Source organism: Hyla sarda, chromosome 9, assembly GCF_029499605.1.
Source record: "Hyla sarda isolate aHylSar1 chromosome 9, aHylSar1.hap1, whole genome shotgun sequence".
NCBI lineage: Eukaryota > Metazoa > Chordata > Amphibia > Anura > Hylidae > Hyla > Hyla sarda.
This window is the reverse complement of record NC_079197.1, coordinates 165,131,264-165,153,457: the sequence shown is the minus strand read 5'-3', so window position 1 is coordinate 165,153,457 and position 22,194 is coordinate 165,131,264. Positions and strand designations below refer to the sequence as shown.

General features: G+C 41.7%; 1 protein-coding gene across 1 annotated transcript; it reads right to left on the bottom strand.

The window, feature by feature from the left end:
* Position 1: 1 nt before the first annotated feature.
* LOC130291990 (mucin-19-like) lies at positions 2-21,409 on the bottom strand. The gene is made up of 6 exons (XM_056541421.1): positions 21,381-21,409; positions 19,734-19,740; positions 18,299-18,357; positions 15,578-15,666; positions 93-14,414; positions 2-9 (listed from the first exon to the last, which is right to left on the bottom strand). Exons 1-6 carry the CDS (start codon positions 21,407-21,409, stop codon positions 2-4), a joined length of 14,514 nt encoding a protein of 4,837 aa, XP_056397396.1.
* Positions 21,410-22,194: the final 785 nt, after the last annotated feature.

Sequence of the window (22,194 nt, the reverse complement as noted above, 5' to 3'; positions counted from 1 at the left end):
TTCAGTTGTCTGTGTTGTGTATTTTGAAACTGGTGCTTTTGTTCCTTCTACAGTCGTCTGTGCTATGTCTTGTGAAGCAGGTGCTGTTGTACCGTCTACAGTCGTCTGTGTTGTGTCTTGTGAAGCTTGTGCTGTTGTAAATTCTACAGTTGTCTGTGTTGTGTCTCGTGAAGCTCCTGACGTTTTACCACGTACAGTTGTCTTTGTTGTGTCTTGTGAAGCTGGTGTTATTGTTACAGTTGTCTGTGGTATGTCTTGTGAAGCTGGTGCTGTTGCACCTTCTACAGTCGTATGTGTTGTGTCTTGTGAAGCTTGTGCTGTTGTAAATTCTACAGTTGTCTGTGTTGTGTCTCGTGATGCTCCTGCTGTTGTACCACGTATGGTTGTCTTTGTTGTGTCTTGTGAATCTGGTGTTATTGTTACAGTTGTCTGTGATGTGTCTTGTGAAGCTGGTGCTGTTGTACCTTCTACAGTTGTCCTTGTTGTGTCTTGTGAAGCTTGTGCTGTTGTTAATTCTAAAGTTGTCTGTGTTGTGTCTTGTGAAGCTCCTGCTGTTGTCCCACCTACAGTTATCCTTGTTGTGTCTTGTGAAGCTGGTGTTGTTCTTCCTTCTACAGTTGTCTGTGTTGTATCTTGTGAAGCTGGTGTTGTTCCTTCTACAGTTGTCTGTGTTGTGTATTGTGAAGCTATTGCTATTGTAACTTCCACAGTTGTCTGCGCTGTGTCTTGTAAAGCTGGTGCTGTTGTTCCTTCTACAGTTGTATGTCTTGTGTCTTGTGAAGTTAGTGTGGTTGTTCCTTCTACAGTTTTCTGTGTTGTATCTTGTGAAGCTGGTGTTGTTTCTTCCACGGTTGTAGATGTTGTGTCTTTTGATGCTGGTGATGTTGTTCCTTCTACAGTTATCTGTGTTGTGATTTGTGAAACTGGTGATGTTGTTCCTTCTACAGTTGTCTTTGTTGTGTCTTGTGAAGCTGGTGTTGTTCTTCCTTCTACAGTTGTCTGCATTGTGTCTTGTGAAGCTGGTGTTGTTGTTCCTTCTAAAGTTGTACTTGTGGAGTCTTGTGAAGTTGGTGTTATCGTTCCTTCTACAGTTGTCTGTGTTGTGTATTGTGAATCTAGTGCTGCTGTAACTTCTACAGTTGTCTGCGCTGTGTCTTGTGAAGATGGTGCTGTTGTTCCTTCTACAGTTGTCTGTGTTGTATCTTGTAAAGCTGTTGTTATTGTTCCTTCTACAGTTGTAGTTGTTGTGTCCTGTGAAGTTGGTGTTGTTGTTTCTTCTACAGTTGTCTGTGTTATGTCTTGTGAAACTTGTGCTGTTGTACCTTCTACAGTTGTCCTTTTTGTATCTTGTGAAGCTTGTGCTGTTGTAAGTTCTACATTTATCTGTGCTGTGTCTAGTGAAGCTTGTGCTGTTGTACCTTCCACAGTTGTACATGTTGTGTCTTGTGAAGCTGGTGTTGTTCTTCCTTCTACAGTTGTGTGCGTTGTTTCTTGTGAAGCTGGTGCTGTTGTTTCTTCTACAATTGCACGTGTTGTGTCTTGTGAAGTTGGTTTTTTTGTTCCTTCTACAGTTGTCTTTGTTGCGTCTTGTAAAGCCTGTGCTGTTGTAACTTCTACAGTTGTCTGTGCTGTGTCTTGTGAATCTAGTGTTGTTGTTCCTTCTGCAGTTATCTCTGTTGTATCTTGTGACGTTGAAGTTATTGTCACTACTACAGTTGTAGGTGTTGTGTCTGGTAAGGTTGGCGCTGTTGTTCCTTCTACAGTTGTCTGTGCTGTGTCTTGTGAAGCTGGCATTGTTGTTCCCTCTATTGTTTTCTGTGTTGTATCTTGTGAAGCTGGTGTTATTGTTCCTTCTACAGTTGTAGGTGTTGTGTCTTGTAAAGTTGGTGTTGTCGTTCCTTTTACAGTTGTCTGTGTTGTGTCTTTTGAAGCTGGTGCTTTCGTTCCTTCTCCAGTTATCTGTGTTGTGTCTTGTGAAGCTATTGTTATTGTTCCTTCTACTGTTGTAGGTGTTGTGTCTTGTGAAGTTGGTGTTGTTTCTTCTAAAGTCGTCTGTGTTGTGTCTTGTGAAGCTGGTGCTGTTGTACCTTCTACAGTTATCTTTGTTGTGTCTTGTGAAGCTTGTGCTGTTGTAAGTTCTATGCTTGTCTGTGTTGTGTCTTGTGTAGCTCCTGCTGTTGTACCACCTACAGTTGTCTTTGTTGTGTCTTGTGAAGCTGGTGTTGTTCTTCCTTCTACAGTTATCTGCGTTGTGTCTTGTGAAGCTGGTGTTGTTGTATCTTGTGAAGCTGGTGTTGTTGTTTCTTGTACAGTTATTTGTGTTGTGTCTTGTGAAACTGGTGTTGTTTTTCCTTCTACAGTTGTTTGTGTTGTGTCGTGTGAAGCTTGTGCTGTTTTACCTTCTATGGTTGTCTGCGCTGTGTCTTGTGAAGCTTGTGTTGTTGTTTCTTCTACAGTTGTCTGTGTTGAGTCTTGTGAAGCTGGTATTGTTCTTCCTTCTACAGTTGTCTGCGTTGTTTCTTGTGAAGCTGGTGCTGTTGTTTTTTCTACCATTGTACGTTTTGTGTCTTGTGAAGTTGGTTTTGTTGTTCCTTCTACAGTTGTCTTTGTTGTGTCTTGTAAAGCTTGTGCTGTTGTAACTTCTACAGTTGTCTGTGTTGTGTCTTGTGAAGCTGGTGTCGTTGTATTTTGTGAAGCTGGTGTTTCTTGTACAGTTATTTGTGTTGTGTCTTCTGAAACTGGTGTTGTTTTTCCTTCTACAGTTGTTTGTGTTGTGTCGCGTGAAGCTTGTGCTGTTTTACCTTCTATGATTGTCTCCGCTGTGTCTTGTGAAGCTTGTGTTGTTGTTCCCTCTACAGTTGTCTGTATTGTATCTTGTGAAGCTCTTGTTATTGTTCCTTCTAGAGTTGTAGGTGCTGTGTCTGGTGAGGTTTGCATTGTTGTGCCTTCTACACTTGTACGAGTTGTGTCCTGTGAAGTTGGCATTGTTGCTCCTTCTACTGTTGTAGGTGTTGTGTATTTTGAAGCTGGTGCTTTTGTTCCTTCAACAATTATCTGAGTTGTGTCTTGTGAAGCTGTTGTTATTGTTCCTTCTACTGTTGTAGGTGTTGTGTCTTGTGAAGCTGGTGTTGTTCTTCCTTCTACAGTTGTCTGCGTTGTTTCTTGTGAAGCTGGTGCTGTTGTTTCTTCTACCATTGTACGTGTTGTGTCTTGTGAAGTTGGTTTTGTTGTTCCTTCTACAGTTGTCTTTGTTGTGTCTTGTAAAGCTTGTGCTGTTGTAACTTCTACAGTTGTCTGCGTTGTGTCTTGTGAATCTGGTGTTGTTGTTCCTTCTGCAGTTATCTCTGTTGTATCTTGTGACGTTGAAATTATTGTTACTACTACAGTTGTAGGTGTTGTGTCTGGTAAGGTTGGCGCTGTTGTTCCTTCTACAGTTGTCTGTGCTGTGTCTTGTGAAGCTGGTATTGTTGTTCCCTCTATTGTTTTCTGTGTTGTATCTTGCGAAGCTGGTGTTATTGTTCCTTCTACAGTTTTAGTTGTTTTGTCTGGTGAAGTTGGCATTGTTGTACCTTCTACACTTGTATGAGTTGTGTCTTGTAAAGCTGGTGTTGTCGTTCCTTTTACAGTTGTCTGTGTTGCGTCTTTTGAAGCTGGTGCTTTTGTTCCTTCTCCAGTTATCTGTGTTGTGTCTTGTGAAGCTGTTGTTATTGTTCCTTCTACTGTTGTAGGTGTTGTGTCTTGTGAAGTTGGTGTTGTTTCTTCTACAGTCGTCCGTGTTGTGTCTTGTGAAGCTGGTGCTGTTGTACCTTCTACAGTTATCTTTGTTGTGTCTTGTGAAGCTTGTGCTGTTGTAAGTTCTATGCTTATCTGTGTTGTGTCTTGTGTAGCTCCTGCTGTTGTACCACCTACAGTTGTCTTTGTTGTGTATTGTGAAGCTGGTGTTGTTCTTCCTTCTACAGTTATCTGCGATGTGTCTTGCGAAGCTGGTGTTGTTGTATCTTGTGAAGCTGGTGTTGTTGTTCCTTCTACAGTTGTTTGTGTTGTGTCGTGTGAAGCTTGTGCTGTTTTACCTTCTATGGTTGTCTGCGCTGTGTCTTGTGAAGCTTGTGTTGTTGTTCCCTCTACAGTTGTCTGTATTGTATCTTGTGAAGCTCTTGTTATTGTTCCTTCTAGAATTGTAGGTGCTGTGTCTTGTGAGGTTGGCATTATTGTGCCTTCTACACTTGTACGAGTTGTGTCTTGTGAAGTTGGTGTTGTTGTTCCTTCTAACGTTGTCTGTGTTGTGTATTTTGAAGCTGGTGCTTTTGTTCCTTCTACAGTTATCTGGGTTGTGTCTTGTGAAGCTGTTGTTATTGTTCCTTCTACTGTTGTAGGTGTTGTGTCTTGTGAAGTTGGTGTTGTTGTTTCTTCTACATTTGTCCTCGTTGTGTTTTGTGAAGCTTGTGCTGTTGTAAGTTCTACAGTTGTCTGTGTTGTGTCTTGTGAAGCTCGTGCTGTTGTACCTTCTACAGTTGTATGTGTTGTGTCTTGTGAAGCTGATTTTGTTCTTCCTTCTACAGTTGTCTTCATTGTGTCTTGTAAAGCTGGTGTTGTTCCCTCTACAGTTGTACTTGTGGTGTCTTGTGAATTTGATGTAGTTGTTCCTTCTACAGTTGTCTGGGTTATGTATTGGGAAGCTGGTTCTGTTGTAACTTCTACAGTTGTCTCCGCTGTGTCTTGTGAAGCTAGTGCTGTTGCTCCTACTACAGTTGTACGTGTTGTGTCTTGTGAAGCTTGTGCTGTTGTACCTTCTAAAGTTTTACGTGATGTGTCTTGTGAAGTTGAGGTTGTTCTTCCTTCTAAAGTTGCCTGCGTTGAGTCTTGTGAAGTTGGTGTTGTTGTTTTTTCCTTATATGTACGTGTGGTGTCTTGTAAAGTTGGTGTTGTTCCTTCTACAGTCATCTGTGTTATGTCTTGTGAAGCTGGTGCTGTTGTACCTTCTACCGTTGTCTTTGTTGTGTCTTGTAAAGCTTGTGCTGTTGTAACTTCTACAGTTGTCAGCGCTGTGTTTTGTGGAGCTTGTGTTGTTGTTCCCTCCACAGCTGTCTGTATTGTATCTTGTGAAGCTCTTGTTATTGTTCCTTCTACAGTTGTAGGTGCTGTGTCTGGTGAGGTTTGCATTGTTGTGCCTTCTACACTTGTACGAGTTGTGTCTTGGGAAGTTGGTGTTGTTGTTCCTTCTACAGTTGTCTGTGTTGTGTATTTTGAAGCTGGTGCTTTTGTTCCTTCTACAGTTATCTGAGTTGTGTCTTGTGAAGCTCTTGTTATTGTTCCTTCTACTGTTGTAGGTGTTGTGTCTTGTGAAGTTGTTGTTGTTTCTTCTACAATCATCTGTGTTGTGTCTTGTGAAGCTGGTGCTGTTGTATCTTCTACAGTTGTCCTTGTTGTATCTTGTGAAGCTTGTGCTGTTGTAAGTTCTACAGTTGTCTGTGTTGTGTCTTGTAAAGCTTGGGCTGTTGTACCTTCTACAGTTGTAGGTATTGTGTCTTGTGAAGATTGTGCTGTTGTACCTTTTACAGTTGTACATGTTGTGTCTTGTGAAGCTGGTGTTGTTCTTCCTTCTACAGTTGTCTGCGTTGAGTCTTGTGAAGTTGGTGTTGTTGTTTTTTCCCCGGTTGTACGTGTGGTGTCTTGTAAAGTTGGAGTTGTTGTTCCTTCTACAGTCGTCTGTGCTATGTCTTGGGAAGCTGGTGCTGTTGTACCTTCTACAGTTGTCCTTTTTGTGTTTTGTGAAGCTTGTGCTGATGTAAGTTCTACAGTTGTCTGTGTTGTGTCTTGTGAAGCTCGTGCTGTTGTACCTTCTACAGTTGTACGTGTTGTGTCTTGTGAAGCTGATTTTGTTCTTCCTTCTACAGTTGTCTTCATTGTGTCTTGTAAAGCTGGTGTTGTTCCCTCTACAGTTGTACTTGTGGTGTCTTGTGAATTTGATGTAGTTGTTCCTTCTACAGTTGTCTGTGTTATGTATTGGGAAGCTGGTTCTGTTGTAACTTCTACAGTTGTCTCCGCTGTGTCTTGTGAAGCTAGTGCTGTTGCTCCTACTACAGTTGTACGTGTTGTGTCTTGTGAAGCTTGTGCTGTTGTACCTTCTAAAGTTTTACGTGATGTGTCTTGTGAAGTTGAGGTTGTTCTTCCTTCTAAAGTTGCCTGCGTTGAGTCTTGTGAAGTTGGTGTTGTTGTTTTTTCCTTATTTGTACGTGTGGTTTCTTGTGAAGTTGGTGTTGTTCCTTCTACAGTCATCTGTGTTATGTCTTGTGAAGCTGGCGCTGTTGTACCTTCTACCGTTGTCTTTGTTGTGTCTTGTAAAGCTTGTGCTGTTGTAACTTCTACAGTAGTCAGCGCTGTGTTTTGTGAAGCTTGTGTTGTTGTTCTCTCCCCTGCTGTCTGTATTGCATCTTGTGAAGCTCTTGTTATTGTTCCTTCTACAGTTGTGGGTGCTGTGTCTGGGGAGGTTTGCATTGTTGTGCCTTCTACACTTGTACGAGTTGTGTCTTGTGAAGTTGGTGTTGTTGTTCCTTCTACAGTTGTGTGTGTTGTGTATTTTGAAGCTGGTGCTTTTGTTCCTTCTACAGTTATCTGAGTTGTGTCTTGTGAAGCTCTTCTTATTGTTCCTTCTACTGTTGTAGGTGTTGCGTCTTGTGAAGTTGTTGTTGTTGTTTCTTCTACAATCATCTGTGATGTGTCTTGTGAAGCTGGTGCTGTTGTATCTTCTACAGTTGTCCTTGTTGTATCTTGTGAAGCTTGTGCTGTTGTAAGTTCTACAGTTGTCTGTGTTGTGTCTTGTAAAGCTTGGGCTGTTGTACCTTCTACAGTTGTACGTGTTGTGTCTTGTGAAGCTTGTGCTGTTGTACCTTCTACAGTTGTACGTGTTGTGTCTTGAGAAGCTGATTTTGTTCTTCCTTTTACAGTTGTCTTCATTGTATTTTGTGAAGCTGGTGTTGTTCCCTCTACAGTTGTACTTGTGGTGTCTTGTGAAGTTGGTGTAGTTGTTCCTTCTACAGTTGTCTGTGTTGTGTATTGTGAAGCTGGTGCTGTTGTAACTTCTACAGTTGTCTCCGCTGTGTCTTGTGAAGCTAGTGCTGTTGTTCCTACTACAGTTGTACGTGTTGTGTCTTGAGAAGCTTGCGCTGTTGTACCTTCTACAGTTGTACGTGTTGTGTCTTGTGAAGTTGGTGTTGTTATTCCTTCTACAGTTGTCTCCGCTGTGTCTTGTGAAGCAGGTGCTGTTGTTCCTACTACAGTTGTACGTGTTGTGTCTTGAGAAGCTGGCGCTGTTGTACCTTCTACCGTTGTCTTTGTTGTGTCTTGTAAAGCTTGTGCTGTTGTAACTTCTACAGTAGTCAGCGCTGTGTTTTGTGAAGCTTGTGTTGTTGTTCTCTCCCCTGCTGTCTGTATTGCATCTTGTGAAGCTCTTGTTATTGTTCCTTCTACAGTTGTGGGTGCTGTGTCTGGGGAGGTTTGCATTGTTGTGCCTTCTACACTTGTACGAGTTGTGTCTTGTGAAGTTGGTGTTGTTGTTCCTTCTACAGTTGTGTGTGTTGTGTATTTTGAAGCTGGTGCTTTTGTTCCTTCTACAGTTATCTGAGTTGTGTCTTGTGAAGCTCTTGTTATTGTTCCTTCTACTGTTGTAGGTGTTGCGTCTTGTGAAGTTGTTGTTGTTTCTTCTACAATCATCTGTGATGTGTCTTGTGAAGCTGGTGCTGTTGTATCTTCTACAGTTGTCCTTGTTGTATCTTGTGAAGCTTGTGCTGTTGTAAGTTCTACAGTTGTCTGTGTTGTGTCTTGTAAAGCTTGGGCTGTTGTACCTTCTACAGTTGTACGTGTTGTGTCTTGTGAAGCTTGTGCTGTTGTACCTTTTACAGTTGTACGTGTTGTGTCTTGTAAAGCTGGTGTTGTTCTTCCTTCTACAGTTGTCTGCGTTGAATCTTGTGAAGTTGGTGTTGTTGTTTTTTCCCCGGTTGTACGTGTGGTGTCTTGTAAAGTTGGAGTTGTTGTTCCTTCTACAGTCGTCTGTGCTATGTATTGTGAAGCTGGTGCTGTTGTACCTTCTACAGTTGTCCTTTTTGTGTTTTGTGAAGCTTGTGCTGTTGTAAGTTCTACAGTTGTCTGTGTTGTGTCTTGTGAAGCTTGTGCTGTTGTACCTTCTACAGTTGTACGTGTTGTGTCTTGAGAAGCTGATTTTGTTCTTCCTTTTACAGTTGTCTTCATTGTATTTTGTGAAGCTGGTGTTGTTCCCTCTACAGTTGTACTTGTGGTGTCTTGTGAAGTTGGTGTAGTTGTTCCTTCTACAGTTGTCTGTGTTGTGTATTGTGAAGCTGGTGCTGTTGTAACTTCTACAGTTGTCTCCGCTGTGTCTTGTGAAGCTAGTGCTGTTGTTCCTACTACAGTTGTACGTGTTGTGTCTTGAGAAGCTTGCGCTGTTGTACCTTCTACAGTTGTACGTGTTGTGTCTTGTGAAGTTGGTGTTGTTATTCCTTCTAAAGTTGTCTGCGTTGAGTCTTGTGAAGTAGGTGTTGTTTTTTCCACATTTGTACGTGTGGTGTCTTGTAAAGTTGGTGTTGTTCCTTCCACAGTCGTCTGTGTTATGTCTTGTGAAGCTGGTACTGTTGTACCTTCTACCGTTGTCTTTGTTGTGTCTTGTAAACCTTGTGCTGTTGTAACTTCTACAGTTGTCTGCGCTGTGTCTAGTGAAGCTTGTGCTGTTGTACCTTCTACCGTTGTATGTGTTGTGTCTTGTAAAGCTGGTGTTGTTCTTCCTTCTACAGTTGTCTGCGTTATGTCTTGTGAAGCTGGTGTTGTTGTTTCTTCTACAGTTGTACGTGTGGTGTCTTGTGAAGTTGATGTTGTTATTCCTTCTACAGTCGTCTGTGTTATGTCTTGTGAAGCTGGTGCTGTTGTACCTTCTACAGTTGTCTTTGTTGGGTCTTGTAAAGCTTGTTCTGTTGTAACTTCTACAGTTGTCTGTTTTGTGTCTTGTGAAGCTGGTGTTTTTGTTCCATCTTCATTTGTCTCTGTTGTATCTTTTGTAGCTGGTGTTATTGTTACTTCTACAGTTGTAGGTGTTGTGTTTGGTAAGGTTGGTGTTGTTGTTCCCTCTACAGTTGTCTGTATTGTGTCTTGTGAAGCTGGTGTTATTGTTCCTTCTACGCTTGTACGAGTTTTGTCTTGTGAAGTTGGTGTTGTTGTTCCTTCTACAGTTGCCTGTGTTGTGTCTTTTGAAGCGGGTGCTTTTGTTCCTTCTACAATTATCTGTGTTGTGTCTTGTGAAGCTGTTCTTATTGTTCCTTCTACATTTGTAGGTGTTGTGTCTTGTGAAGTTGGCGTTGTTTCTTCTACAGTCGTATGTGTTGTGTCTTGTGAAGCTGGTGCTGTTGAAAGTTCTACAGTTGTCTGTATTGTGTCTTGTGAAGCTCCTGCAGTTGTACCACCTACAGTTGACTTTGTTGTGTCTTCTGAAGCTTGTGCTGTTGTACCTTTTACAGTTGTACGTGTGGTATCTTGTGAAGTTAGTGTGGTTGTTCCTTCTATAATCGTCTGTGTTATGTCTTGTGAAGCTGTACCTTCTACCTTTGTCTTTGTTGTGTCTTGTAAAGTTTGTTCTGTTGTAACTTCTACAGTTGTCTTCACTGTGTCCAGTGAAGCTTGTGCTGTTGTACCTTTTACAGTTGTACGTGTTGTGTCTTGTGAAGCTAGTGATGTCCTTCCTTCTACAGTTGTCTGCATTGAGTCTTGTGAAGTTAGTGTGGTTGTTCCTTTTATAATCATCTGTGTTATGTCATGGGAAGCTGGTGCTGTCGTAACTTCTACCATTGTCTTTGTTGTGTCTTGTGAAGCTTGTGCTGTTGTACCTTCTACAGTTGTACGTGTTGTGTCTTGTGAAGCTGGTGTTGTTGTTCCTTCTACAGTCGTACTTTTGGTGTCTTGTGAAGACGGTGTTGTTGTTCCTTCTACAGTTGACTGTGTTGTGTATTGTGAAGCAAGTGTTCTTGTAACTTCTACAGTTGTCTGCACTGTTTCTTGTGAAGCTGGTGCTGTTGTACCTTCTACAATTGTGTGTGTTGTGTCTTGTGAAGCTGGTGTTGTTGTTCCTTCTACAGTTGTACTTGTGGTGTCTTGTGAAGATGGTGTTGTTCCTTCTACAGTTGACTGTGTTGTGTATTGTGAAGCTAGTGTTCTTGTAACTTCTACAGTTGTCTGCGCTGTAGATTGTGAAGCTGGTACTGTTGATTCTTCTACAGTCGTCTGTGTTGTGTCTTGGGAAGCTGGTGCTGCTGTATCTTCTACAGTTGTCCTTGTTGTATCTTGTGAAGCTTGTGCTGTAGTAAGTTCAACAGTTGTCCTTGTTGTGTATTTTGAAGCTTGTGCTGTTGTAAATTCTACAGTTGTCTGTATCGTGTCTTGTGAAGCCTGTGCTGTTGTACCTTTTACAGTTGTATGTGTTGTGTCTTGTGAAGCTAGTGTTGTCCTTCCTTCTACAGTTGTCTGCATTGAGTCTTGTGAAGTAAGTGTGGTTGTTCCTTCTATAATCGTCTGTGTTATGTCATGTGAAGCTTGTGCTGTTGTACCTTCTACCATTATCTTTGTTGTGTCTTGTGAAGTTTGTGCTGTTGTAACTTCTACAGTTGTCTGCGCTGTGTCTAGTGAAGCTTGTGCTGTTGTACCTTCCACAATTGTATGTGTTATGTCTTGTGATGCTGATGTTGTTGTTCCTTCTACAGTTGTACTTGTGGTGTCTTGTGAAGATGGTGTTGTTCCTTCTACAGTTGACTGTGTTGTGTATTGTGAAGTTAGTGTTGTTGTAACTTCTACAGTTGCCTGCGCTGTTTCTTGTGAAGCTGGTGCTGTTGTTTCTTCTACAGTCGTCTGTGTTGTGTCTTGTGAAGCTGGTGCTGTTGTATCTTTTACAGTTGCCCTTGTTGTATCTTGTGAAGCTTGTGCTGTAGTAAGTTCTACAGTTGTCCTTGTTATGTATTGTGAAGCTTGTGCTGTTGCCAGTTCTACAGTTGTCTGTGTTGTATCTTGTGAAGCTTGTGTTGTTCTTCCTTCTACAGTTTTCTGCGTTGAGTTTTGTGAAGCTGGTGCTGTTGTACCTTCTACAGTCGTCTGTGTTATGTCTTGTGAAGCTGGTGCTGTTGTACCTTCTACAGTTGTCTGTGTTGTGTCTTGTGAAGCTGGTGTTGTTCTTCCTTCTACAGTTGTCTGTGTTGTGTCTTGTGAAGCTGGTGTTGTTGTTTCTTCTACAGTTGTACGTGTGGTGTCTTGTGAAGTTGATGTTGTTTTTCCTTCTACAGTCGTCTGTGTTATGTCTTGTGAAGCTGGTGCTTTTGTACCTTCTACAGTTGTCTTTGTTGTGTCTTGTAAAGCTTGTGCTGTTGTATCTTCTACGGTTGTCTTTGTTGTGTCTTGTAAATCTTGTGTTATTGTAGCTTCTACAGTTGTCTTTGTTGTGTCTTGTAAAGCTTGTGCTGTTGTAACTTCTACAGTTGTCTGTGTTGTGTTTTGTGAAGCTCGTGTTTTTGTTCCTTCTACAGTTTTCTCTGTTGTATCTTGTGAAGCTGGTGTTATTGTTACTTCTACAGTTGTAGGTGTTGCATCTGATAACGTTGGTGTCATTATTCCTTCTACAGTTGTCTGCGCTGTGACTTGTGAAGCTGGTGTTGCTGTTCCCTCTACAGTTGTTTGTGTTGTATCTTGTGAAGCTGGTGTTATTGTTCCTTCTACAGTTGTAGATGTTGTGTCTGTTGAAGCTGGCAATGTTGTGCCTTCTACACTTGTGTGAGTTGTGTCTTGTGAAGTTGGTTTTGTTTTTCCTTCTACAGTTGTCTGTTTTGTGTCTTTTGAAGCTGGTGCTTTTGTTCCTTCAACAGTTATCAGTGCTGTGTCTTGTGAAGCTGTTCTTATTGTTCCTTCTACTGTTGTAGGTGTTGTGTCTTGTGAAGTTAGTGTTGTTGTTTCTCCTACAGTCGTCTGTGTTGTGTCTTGTGAAGCTGGTGCTGTTGTACCTTCTACAGTTGTCCTTGTTGTGTCTTGTGAAGCAGGTGCTGTTGTAACTTCTACAGTTGTATGTGTTGTGTCTTTTGATGTAGGTGTAGTTGTCCCTTCTACAGTTGTACGTGTTGTGTCTTGTGAAGTTGGTGCTGTTGATCCTTCTACAGTTGTCTGTGTTGTGTCTTGTGAAGATTGTGCTGTTGTACCACCAACATTTGTCTTTGCTGTGTTTTGTGAAGCTAATGCTGTTGTATCTTCTACAGTTGTCTGTGTTGTGTCTTGTGAAGCTTGTGCTGTTGTACCTTCTACAGTTGTCTGTGTTGAATCTTGTGAAGCTGGTGTTGTTGTTCCTTCAACAGCTGTAGGTGTTGTGTCTTGTGAAATTGGTACTGTTGTACCTTCTACAGTTGTCTTTGTTGTGTCTTGTGAAGTTTGTGCTGATGTACCTTCTCCAGTTGTCTGCGCTGTGTCTTGTGAAGCTGGTGTTGTTTTTCCTTCTACAGTTGTACGTGTTGTATCTTGTGAAGCTGGTGCTGTTGTTCCTTCTGTAGTTGTCTGTGTTTTGTCTTTTGATGCTGGTGCTGTTGTACCTTCTACAGTTGTCTGTGTTGTGTCTTGTGAAGCTGGTGTTGTTGTTCCTTCTATAGTTGTATGTGTGGTGTCTTTTGAAGTCGTTGTTCCTTTTACAGTTGTCTGTGTTTTGTCTTGTGAAGCTTGTGCTGTTTTACCACCTAGAGTTGTCTGTGCTGTGTATTTTGATGCTGGTGCTGTTGTACCTTCTACATTTGTCTGCTCTGTATCTTGTGAAGCTGGAGTTATTCTTCCTTCTACAATTGTCTGTGTTGTATCTTGTGAAGCTGGTGTTATTGTTCCTTCTACATTTGTCTGTGATGTATCTTGTAACGCTGGTGTTATTTTTCCTTCTACAATTGTAGGTGTTGTGTCTGGTGTAATTTGTGTTGTTGTTCCTTTTACAGTTTTCTTTGTTGTGTCTTGTGAATCTGGTGTTGTTGTTCCTTCTACAGTTGTCTGTTTTATGTCTTGTACAGCTTGTGTTGTTGTACCTTCAATATTTGTCCGTGTTGTGTCTTGTGTAGCTGGTGATGTTTTTCTATCTACAGTTGCCTGTATTGTTTCTTGTGAATCTGGTTCTGTTGTACCTTTAACAGTTGTCTGTGTTCTGTCTTGTGAAGCTGTTGCTGTTGTTTCTTCTACAGATGTGCTCAATGATACACTCTTTGTAACTGCAGTAGATGTGGTTATACCTTCTTTTGTTCTTGTTGTGGATCCTTCTGCAATAACTGGTGTTGTATCTTCTATGGATGAGATTGTGGTTCCTGATAGTGTACTTATTAGAGTTTTAATTTCAGTTGTGCCTGCTCTTGTAGTTCTTGAAGTCATTGGTATAAAAGTTGTACCATCTGTAGTGGATACTGTTTCACTTTTGGTCTTGGCTTGGATTGTTGTATCTGTACCCTTGGAATAAGCCACTAATAATGTTGTCCCTTCTGTTGTGAATGTGGTGCTCTCAGAGGGCAACACTGATGTCATAACTTTTGTAGTCTCCACTTCTGTACCTTTGGAGGTAGTTCCTGTTGATGGTGCATCAGTAGTCTGTTCTGTAAATATTAAGGTGGTCTTTGTTGGTGAGGAATTTGAACTTGTTCCTGTTGCATGTGTCATAATTTCTTCTGCTGGTCTTTTTGAAGTCACTTCATTTGGAGCTTCAGTTGTGAAGATAGTTGTCCCTCTGTTGATAAACTCAGTTGTACCTTGTGTAGTTGTAGCTGTGTCACTTCCAGTTGTAGTTGTTGATGCTATACTAAATGTCTGGCTTGTTGCCATTGTACTTTCTAGGGTTGATGGAGATTTTGTAGTTATTTTTGGTGTTCCATCTGGTGCGACCTCTGCAGTTGTTGTAGTTGAAGATGTGGTGACTTGTGCAGATACAATTGTTGAGCTTTGAATGGCTGATACTGTAGAATGTTCTGCTGACATAGGTGCGTTATTCTTAGTGCCACCTATTGATGGTCCTATAGTTGATAGTGTCGTGGCCAGTGTTGTTAAACCTTCTATTGTTGTGAGTGATATGGCTGTAGTTTTCACACTTGGGGATGTTATTCCACCGGTCATCTCTGTAGTTGATGCTAAGAGTGCTGGTGATTCACCTTTTGCAGTTATCATTGATGTGTCCTCTGCATCAGTCTTTCTTGGTGTTCCTTCAATGATGTATAGAGCACTTGTGCTGGAGTCTCCTAGAGTAGAAATCCAAGTAGGCCTATGGGACGCCGAATGGCCCGTTCCTCTTATTTCTGAAATACTTTTATCAGGGTTTGTAGATGTAAATTGTGTTGTAAAACTTGACTTAGTTGGTGCTGTTGTTATACTTTCTGTAAAATAATGTAAATATTGTTGAAAAAATTAGAAATACATTTACTGACAAAGAAAAGGAAACTTGGAAGTGGAAAAATCAAGGACATGATAGTGATATAAGTTGATAGCATTAGAAAACAACAATCTATGGCCCCTTTCACACTGTCGTTGCTCCCCGTTGAGAATGCCCGTTAAAATCTTTTTTTTTGTCACTTTATCAGCAGTTCTTGTGATGTGGAGCAATGGTCAACAACGGGTCCCGGCAGCTCCCATTTACTATTATTGGGGCCGCCGGGACCCGTTTTTATTTGACATGAATAGCGGGAGAAAAAGACGGCTCTTGCAGTAATTTTTCTCCCGCTATTCTCCCTGGCTCCCCTGATGCCCGTCACACTGCCGTGGGCTAACGGCAGTGTGAAAGTAGCCTAAAACAGAGGGCCTCATTTACTAAACTGAATGTGACCTATTTTCATGGGATTTTATGGTGCACAAATTATTGCTACATTATTGTAACCTTTATGCAACATTGTGCTCCTTGGTGCACCAGAAAACCCCAAACATCCGGACAAATCCACCAGAATCCCCACCAAAAGGGTATATTTTTAAATTGACACATATTTATTAACTTTTTTTCTCAAAATAATGAGAATTCCTAAGAGGAAACTGTCAAAACTTTGATTAGTGGGCATCTCACACCACCATTCTGGAGTACAAGTCAAGAGAAGTGCGCGACATTGCTGTTCACTCCGCCACTCATAGCGCTCTCTGTCTTGCTGCTCCGTTATAAGTCTAAGTCTAGCCCTGCACTTCTCTGGGATCATTCTCCTGATCAGTGGGGGTTTCGGCACCGAGACCCAGACCGGTCAAGACTTTTGACAAGTGATCTGTGACATGGGGCAACACCCTAAGGCAGCAACCTTCAGGGCTGAAACTCCTATATCATATAATCACATATTATGACTGCCCAGATCATATACATATCATACATACACATATCATTGCACAATCCATATTACACAATCTCTGAATCTATGCAGCCCCCTTGAGAAAGGAATAGAGGTTCTGAAGTGGCATAGGGGGTGGAGGCAGTGCGGAATGATCTTTCCAATACGGGTGATAATTGGAGAGAAAAGGAAAACAGGGGGTACTCCCTTGTGTAGTATATCAGTCGTTAACTAACCCTCCACCGCACCACCATGATATACTGACCTTATGGAGTTGTGCTTGTGGTCGGCAAATGAGTCGGCAAACGAGTCGGCAAATGGTCGGCTAGTGAGGCAAATGATGGTATGGACTAAACTGTTTCACTCCGACCTGACCCTACACCCAGAAGGAGCGGATAGGCAATATAAGGGTGATTGAAGCGGAAAAGAGGTCTAGGAGGCGCTGCTTTAGCAGCGCCTCCTAGACCTCTTTTCCGCTTCAATCACCCTTATATTTCCAATATGGGTGAGACTTCAACTTAGTAAACTATGGTCTAACTGCTGGAGCGGCAAGAGATATTTAAAGCAGTATTAATAGAGATTATTGTATCTTTTTCATTTGTGCATGGATTCAGGTAAGTTCTTTTTTGACCCAAAATGTATGTGATATGGATTGTGCAAATGATATGTGTATGTATGATATGTCTATGTCCTGGTAGGTAGAAACGGCTGACCGGCACTGCTCTATCTCTCTCTGTATGAGTCGGAAGTGATTCGCAAGGGGGACTGCGTGTGGAGGTGCTCAACTACTTGAAGATGCAGACTGTCCAAAATGATACAGGTAAAGAAAAAAGCGTAGTGGCACTCACCAATTTGGTTACTTCATAGATTGCTTTATTCCATAAGAAGGTGCATTCACAAGGGCGGCATCAGATCCAGCCGGACCGGGACGCCAGTGCGTTCGCTTGCTGGGTTACAATTGTTTCACGCTTGCGCGCTTCAACGGACCCGTTGAAGCGCGCAAGCGTGAAACAATTGTAACCCAGCAAGCGAACGCACTGGCGTCCCGGTCCGGCTGGATCTGATGCCGCCCTTGTGAATGCACCTTCTTATGGAATAAAGCAATCTATGAAGTAACCAAATTGGTGAGTGCCACTACGCTTTTTTCTTTACCTGTATCATTATGATATGTCTATGATCTGCGCAGCCATAGTAGGTGATTATATAAGAGTTTCAGCCTGGCACTTTGCCCTTCTTCTATGCTTGCAGTCTGCTTTTTTCCACTGGTTTATAATAAATAATGGTTTATAATAAATTCATGTGTTTTTAACTTTTCAAGTCAAGGAATCTTTCAGCTCTTTTTCTTTTGGAATATAACCCTAAAACAGCTTTATGCAAATGGATATTTTCCTTCTGGAGAGATCTCTGGCTTGGCATACATTCCCAGTCAGTTTTTAGGACTCTTGGTTAGAGTGAAACATTGACTTTAAAGGGGTACTCCAGTAGAAAACTTTTTTTTCTTTTTAAATCAACTGATGCCAGAAAGTCAAACATATTTGTAAATGACTTCTATTAAAAAAAATCTTAATCCTTCCAGTAGTTATTAGCAGCTGTATACTACAGAGGAAATTCTTTTCTTTTTGGATTTCTCTGCTGACACTTCTGTCCATGTCAGGAACTGTCCAGAGTAGGAGAAAATCCCCATAGCAAACATATGCTGCTCTGGACAGTTCCTAAAATGGACAGAGGTGTCAGCAAAGAGCACTGTGGTCATGACAGAAAATAAATCCCAAAAGAAAAGAACTTCCTCTGTAGTAGACAGCCACTAATAAGTACAGGAAGGATTCAGATTTTTTAATAGAAGTAATTAGCAAATCTTTTTAACTTGATTTAAGTTTTCCACCGGAGTACCCCTTTAAGGGAAAACTACCTGGAAAATTGGAAAATGTGGCAGGAGAGAGCTGCTTTGCACATGCTTTTTTTTGAGTTCCCAGTAGGGCATTAAAGATGTACTTTTTTTTTTTTTTTATAAACTAGTGCCAGAAGTTATACAGATTTGTAAATTACTTCTATTAAAAAAATCTTAACCCTTCCAATATATATCAGCTGCTGTATGCTCTGGAGGAAGTTGTGTAGTTCTTTTCTCTCTGACCACAGTGCTCTCTGCTGACACATCTGTCCATGTCAGGAACTGTCCAGAGCAGAGGCATATACCCACAGCAAACCTCTCCTGCTCTGGACTGAGATGGACAGTGGTGTCAGCAGAGAGCACTGTGACCAGACTAGAAAGAACTACACAACTTCCTCTGGAGCATATATCAGCTGATAAGTACTGGAAGAATTAAGATTTTTTTTATATATGAAAAGGCTGTAAAGAGACTTCTACTCTTTAAAACCTTCACCCTGAGGTAGTAACATAAGTAACCACTAAGTGTCACTACTGAACTAAAAACGGGACAATTATCATTGGTGTATAAAGAAGTTGAGTCTGTATCACGTTTCACAAAATGTTGTTAGATGGTTTGTGTGGAATCCTTATAGCCTGCACCTTGAAAAGCTGAACTATTGAAGCTGACATAAGCATTGGTGGTACAGTATATAGGTCAGCTGCATATGATTCGGGGGACAGTCCAACCAAAGGGACTCTGCTTAAAAAAGCAAGAAGGTTGCAGTTTTTCTGTCTTTTTCTTTATTTTTATAGCACCTATATATTCTGCAAGGCTGTACACAGATAGCCATTACTCACATTAGTCCTCAACCCCATTGGGGCTCACAATCAATATGTTTTGGAGGGTGGGAGAAACGGAAGCACCTGAAGCAAACCCACACAAACACTAGGACCCTAACACTATAAAGCAACGGTGCTAACCACTGAGCCACCATGCTTTTATTAAAGCAGCATAATTTCAAGGAATTGGATTATGCCGTCATCCCAACACATATCTAGGCTGTTCTCATAAAAAAGATAATAAAGATACCTTAGAGGAAAATATTCTTCAGTTTGCAAAAGAACTGAAACCTGACAGCACAACGATACCTACAAATATAAAAACCGAAAAAAGCACAGAAATTTCCAAACATGAAGTGATGGTAATGAACGTGGGTTGTCAAGTCTACACCTCAACTGAGAATTTGTGGTTGAACTTCACTGCTCATTCTCAGCACTTATGCTACTTGACAGAACTTAAATAGAGATGAGCGAACTGAACCTGTAAAACTAGAGTTCAGTCAGAACATGGCTTAAAGTCCGGTTCAGCTAGAACTTGAACTTTTGGCAATTCAGTTCAGCAAAACCTGCTAATATAAAATCAGTCACATGGCAAAAGAGAAAGTAGTAGGAGGAAGAATCACATGACCTCAGGAAATCCCATAATCCTGTTCAAACAGCTCTCCTAGCCAATCAGGAGGCAGTATAGGGGAGATGTCAAAGCCACTAAAAAAAAAACCTATGCACATAGCTTTAGCAGCCATTTTAGAGACAGCAGATATTAGGTGAAGATCTCTGTGAGGGACATTAAGCATTGACCAACATAGATAGGAGCCACATAAATAAAAAGTGTTGTAAAGCAGCAGCGACAGTTCTGCATCTGTTCTGTCAGTGCAAAATCTGTTTTTATTGGACGTTAAATGTAACAGAGGGTTTTATGTCACTTTTGTGCACTTTCTAGGAGGCGAATCCTGTTGCTACTCCCCAAAATGTAGACTTGCATTGAGGGGGCGTGGCCATGATGTCATGAGCGGGGCGTGGGTGTGACGTCACAAGCCTCCGGTGCTGCACTCGATGCCCTGCTCGTGATGTCATGGCCAGGCCCCCTCAATGCAAGTCTAAGGGTGGGGGTGTGGCAGTGACGTTCCGAGAGAAGCATGGACATGACTTTACGAGCCTCCGGCGCTGCACTTGCCGGGTGCAGCAGGGATGGGACCCCCGCGATCAGCCATCTTATCCCCTATCCTTTGGATAGGGGATAAGATGTCTTGGGGAGGAGTACCCCTCTAAGCAATTACAGGTTCAGAGAGAACTAGTTTGGACGGAACCAGAACTTTTTTGCCAAAGTTAAGCAAACCGGCAGAAACAATCCTTTGAAAAGTTCTCTCATAATAAGCTGAGGTGGTCAAGTCCTCACCTCAACTGAGAATTTGTGGTTATACAGGAACTTCACTGCTCATTCTCAGCACCTATGCTACTCACAGATCTTAAACAGTTTGCATAAAATAAATGGAAGAAAACTGCAAGGTCCCAACAGGTAAAGCAGTCATTGCTACCAAAGCTGACTTTAGTATTGGTTAAATTGTCACAAGTCAAATGCATATAGGGGGAACACTGAGGTCACAATTACTGCAATGGCTGCGGCGGAGTCCATTATCTGTTCAAGAGGAAATCTATGAAATTACAGACACACATTACATTCTTACCTGAATACTGTAGGTAAAGCAGGAGAATAACAGTACATTTCCATAAAGGGTAATTAAAATGGACGTCATTGAGGGCCTGGGTACAGACACCATTACAGAATCCCATAGTGGAGACGTCGGGATATAAATCCTTCTTGCTGAGCAGTGCAGAACCTCCTCTAGAGTTACATGAGGGTAAGTGTCCATATCTCTACATCCCCAGTGCTATATATTTGTAGTACAATATGTCACGTTACATTGTGCCATATAACGTATGGAATGAAGAGACTGCCTGAGGCCAACATACAAGTATCTATAGATTCACTGGGACAAGTTGAAACATAAGAAAATGTTAAGTATCAGTTATACTTTTACTTAGATTTTATTGACTGTAAACGATGCAAACAGTGATTACTATCTGTATATTCACTAATGTTACCCTGTATGATGGATAACCAATAACTAAACTATATGATATCCTATAACAACAGGGCAGCAAAGACAGATAGAGTTCATAAAGTCCAGAGTGAAGCCCATAGCCTGCAGGAAGGGAGATGTCATACTAGTATGCGTATCCATCATACAGAGGTGTCATTCAGCATGTGTGGGGTTTTTCAGGTGTGTTTTTAGGACGGCAGGTGAACCTTCCATAAATATTATGACTGTGCGCAGAAAAAATGGTAGAAGGGGGTAATCTCCAGTAAAGGAGAAGTTTCATGAGAAAAAAAATTATCCCCTATCCAAAGGATAGGGGATAAGTTTTAGATCGCGGGAGGGTCTGACCACAGGGACCCCCCGCAATCTCCTATACGGGGCCCAATCTCCTATACAGGAGTGGCCCATGACAGCCCCCGCAGGCCGTCACGTCCCCTCCGTATATCTCTATGGGAGAGCCAAAGATAGCCGAGAGGGCGTGTCGACTGCCGATCTAAAACTTATCCCCTATCCAATGGATAGGGGATACATTTTTCCCCATGATATATCTCCTTTAATTGTTTAGCTTTAAAAGGGGGACTTCAATTAAGAAAAATGTATCCCCTATCCGCAAGATAAGAGATGTGTGTCTGATGGGAAGGGGGTGGGGGTGGATCTGAGCACTAGGGCCTAAAGCACTCAGGGGGATTCATCCCTTACACCTGAGTGCTTTAGGCGCCACTTTCGAAGACATACTAGTCTTGGAAGTAATGGGCTATGAGGAGAATGCTGCCGGCATCACATCAGTTCTACAACTCTCCCTCCCTGCGCTCACAGACGTTAGCAACCCGCTAACTCCATAGTGGATTGATGTTTCTGCTCGAGCTAACAGGATAATTGCGAGAGCCCCGCGGGACACCCAGAAAAAGGAAAATGGCACATTTCTTCATAGAAGGAACTAGGAACTGGCATATATCTTCATAGAAGGAGCTAGGAACTGGCATATATCATCATAGATGACCATTGAACGGCACATAGGGAAAACGCTGCAGTGTGTTTTCATTCCACAGTCACTGACATACATCTCCATAGAGGATCATTGAACGACACATAGTGCCAATGTATGTATTCATCTTATTCCACAGGAAAAATCAGGAGCATTCTGCCATATTTAACTAACAGGATAAATTATCTGCTCATGTAACAGGATATGTTGTTTGCCAGATACAGCGCTCCTCCACCGTAATGACTTACTTTGACTTATTTTGACTTGACTGCTCCATTTAGCTGCCGCTCAGCACCATATTTTACAAGCTCTTTACCTGTATGGGATTGCATATTGGTAGTACCCAGTGAGATAAGTGTGAAGCTTATATATGCTTCATCATGTTTACATTACATTTGCAGATGTTATCTTATTGTATATATTTTTATTTACCACTTTTTACCTATTTGTATTTATTTTACTTTTCTATAGTGGGGAGCTGCATCTGCCTTATAACAAGCTCTTTTGTGCATCTTCTTCATGTGTTATAAATGTATGTTATGTTACATATTTAGATTGATTGACTGAATTTTCTAGACTAGTGAGGGAATCATTTTTATATAGTATAGATCATACCTAGTAGTGTGAAACACAGTATTTTATTTATCTTATATCATGCAGTTGTTGTTTGCCGAGCTGAACCTGTCAATGTTTGAAATTTATGCAAGCTCACTCAACTCTCCTGGAAATGTAGGGTCTGAGCTGTGCCTGCAGCTAGACAGCTATGAGCACAGCTCAAGGATCGCAGCTGATCTCACATCTGAAACCCACTGCGATCATTAATAACAGGCCGGGGAAGTGGATAGCATTGTGCTCAGCACCCTGGCCAGCAGAGAGATCGCCAGCTCAGCAAGGAAAGAGTTAGTTAGCACTGCTAGCACTGGGGGGGGGGGGTCTGTATACAATATACAGCCTTTGCTGTATACTGTATACCGGCAGGGCTGCCATCAGAAATTTTGGGGCCCCTTACGCAGCTTTTAGTCTTGGCCCCCCTTCTCCCCCTCATATTTTGCCCTCAATGTA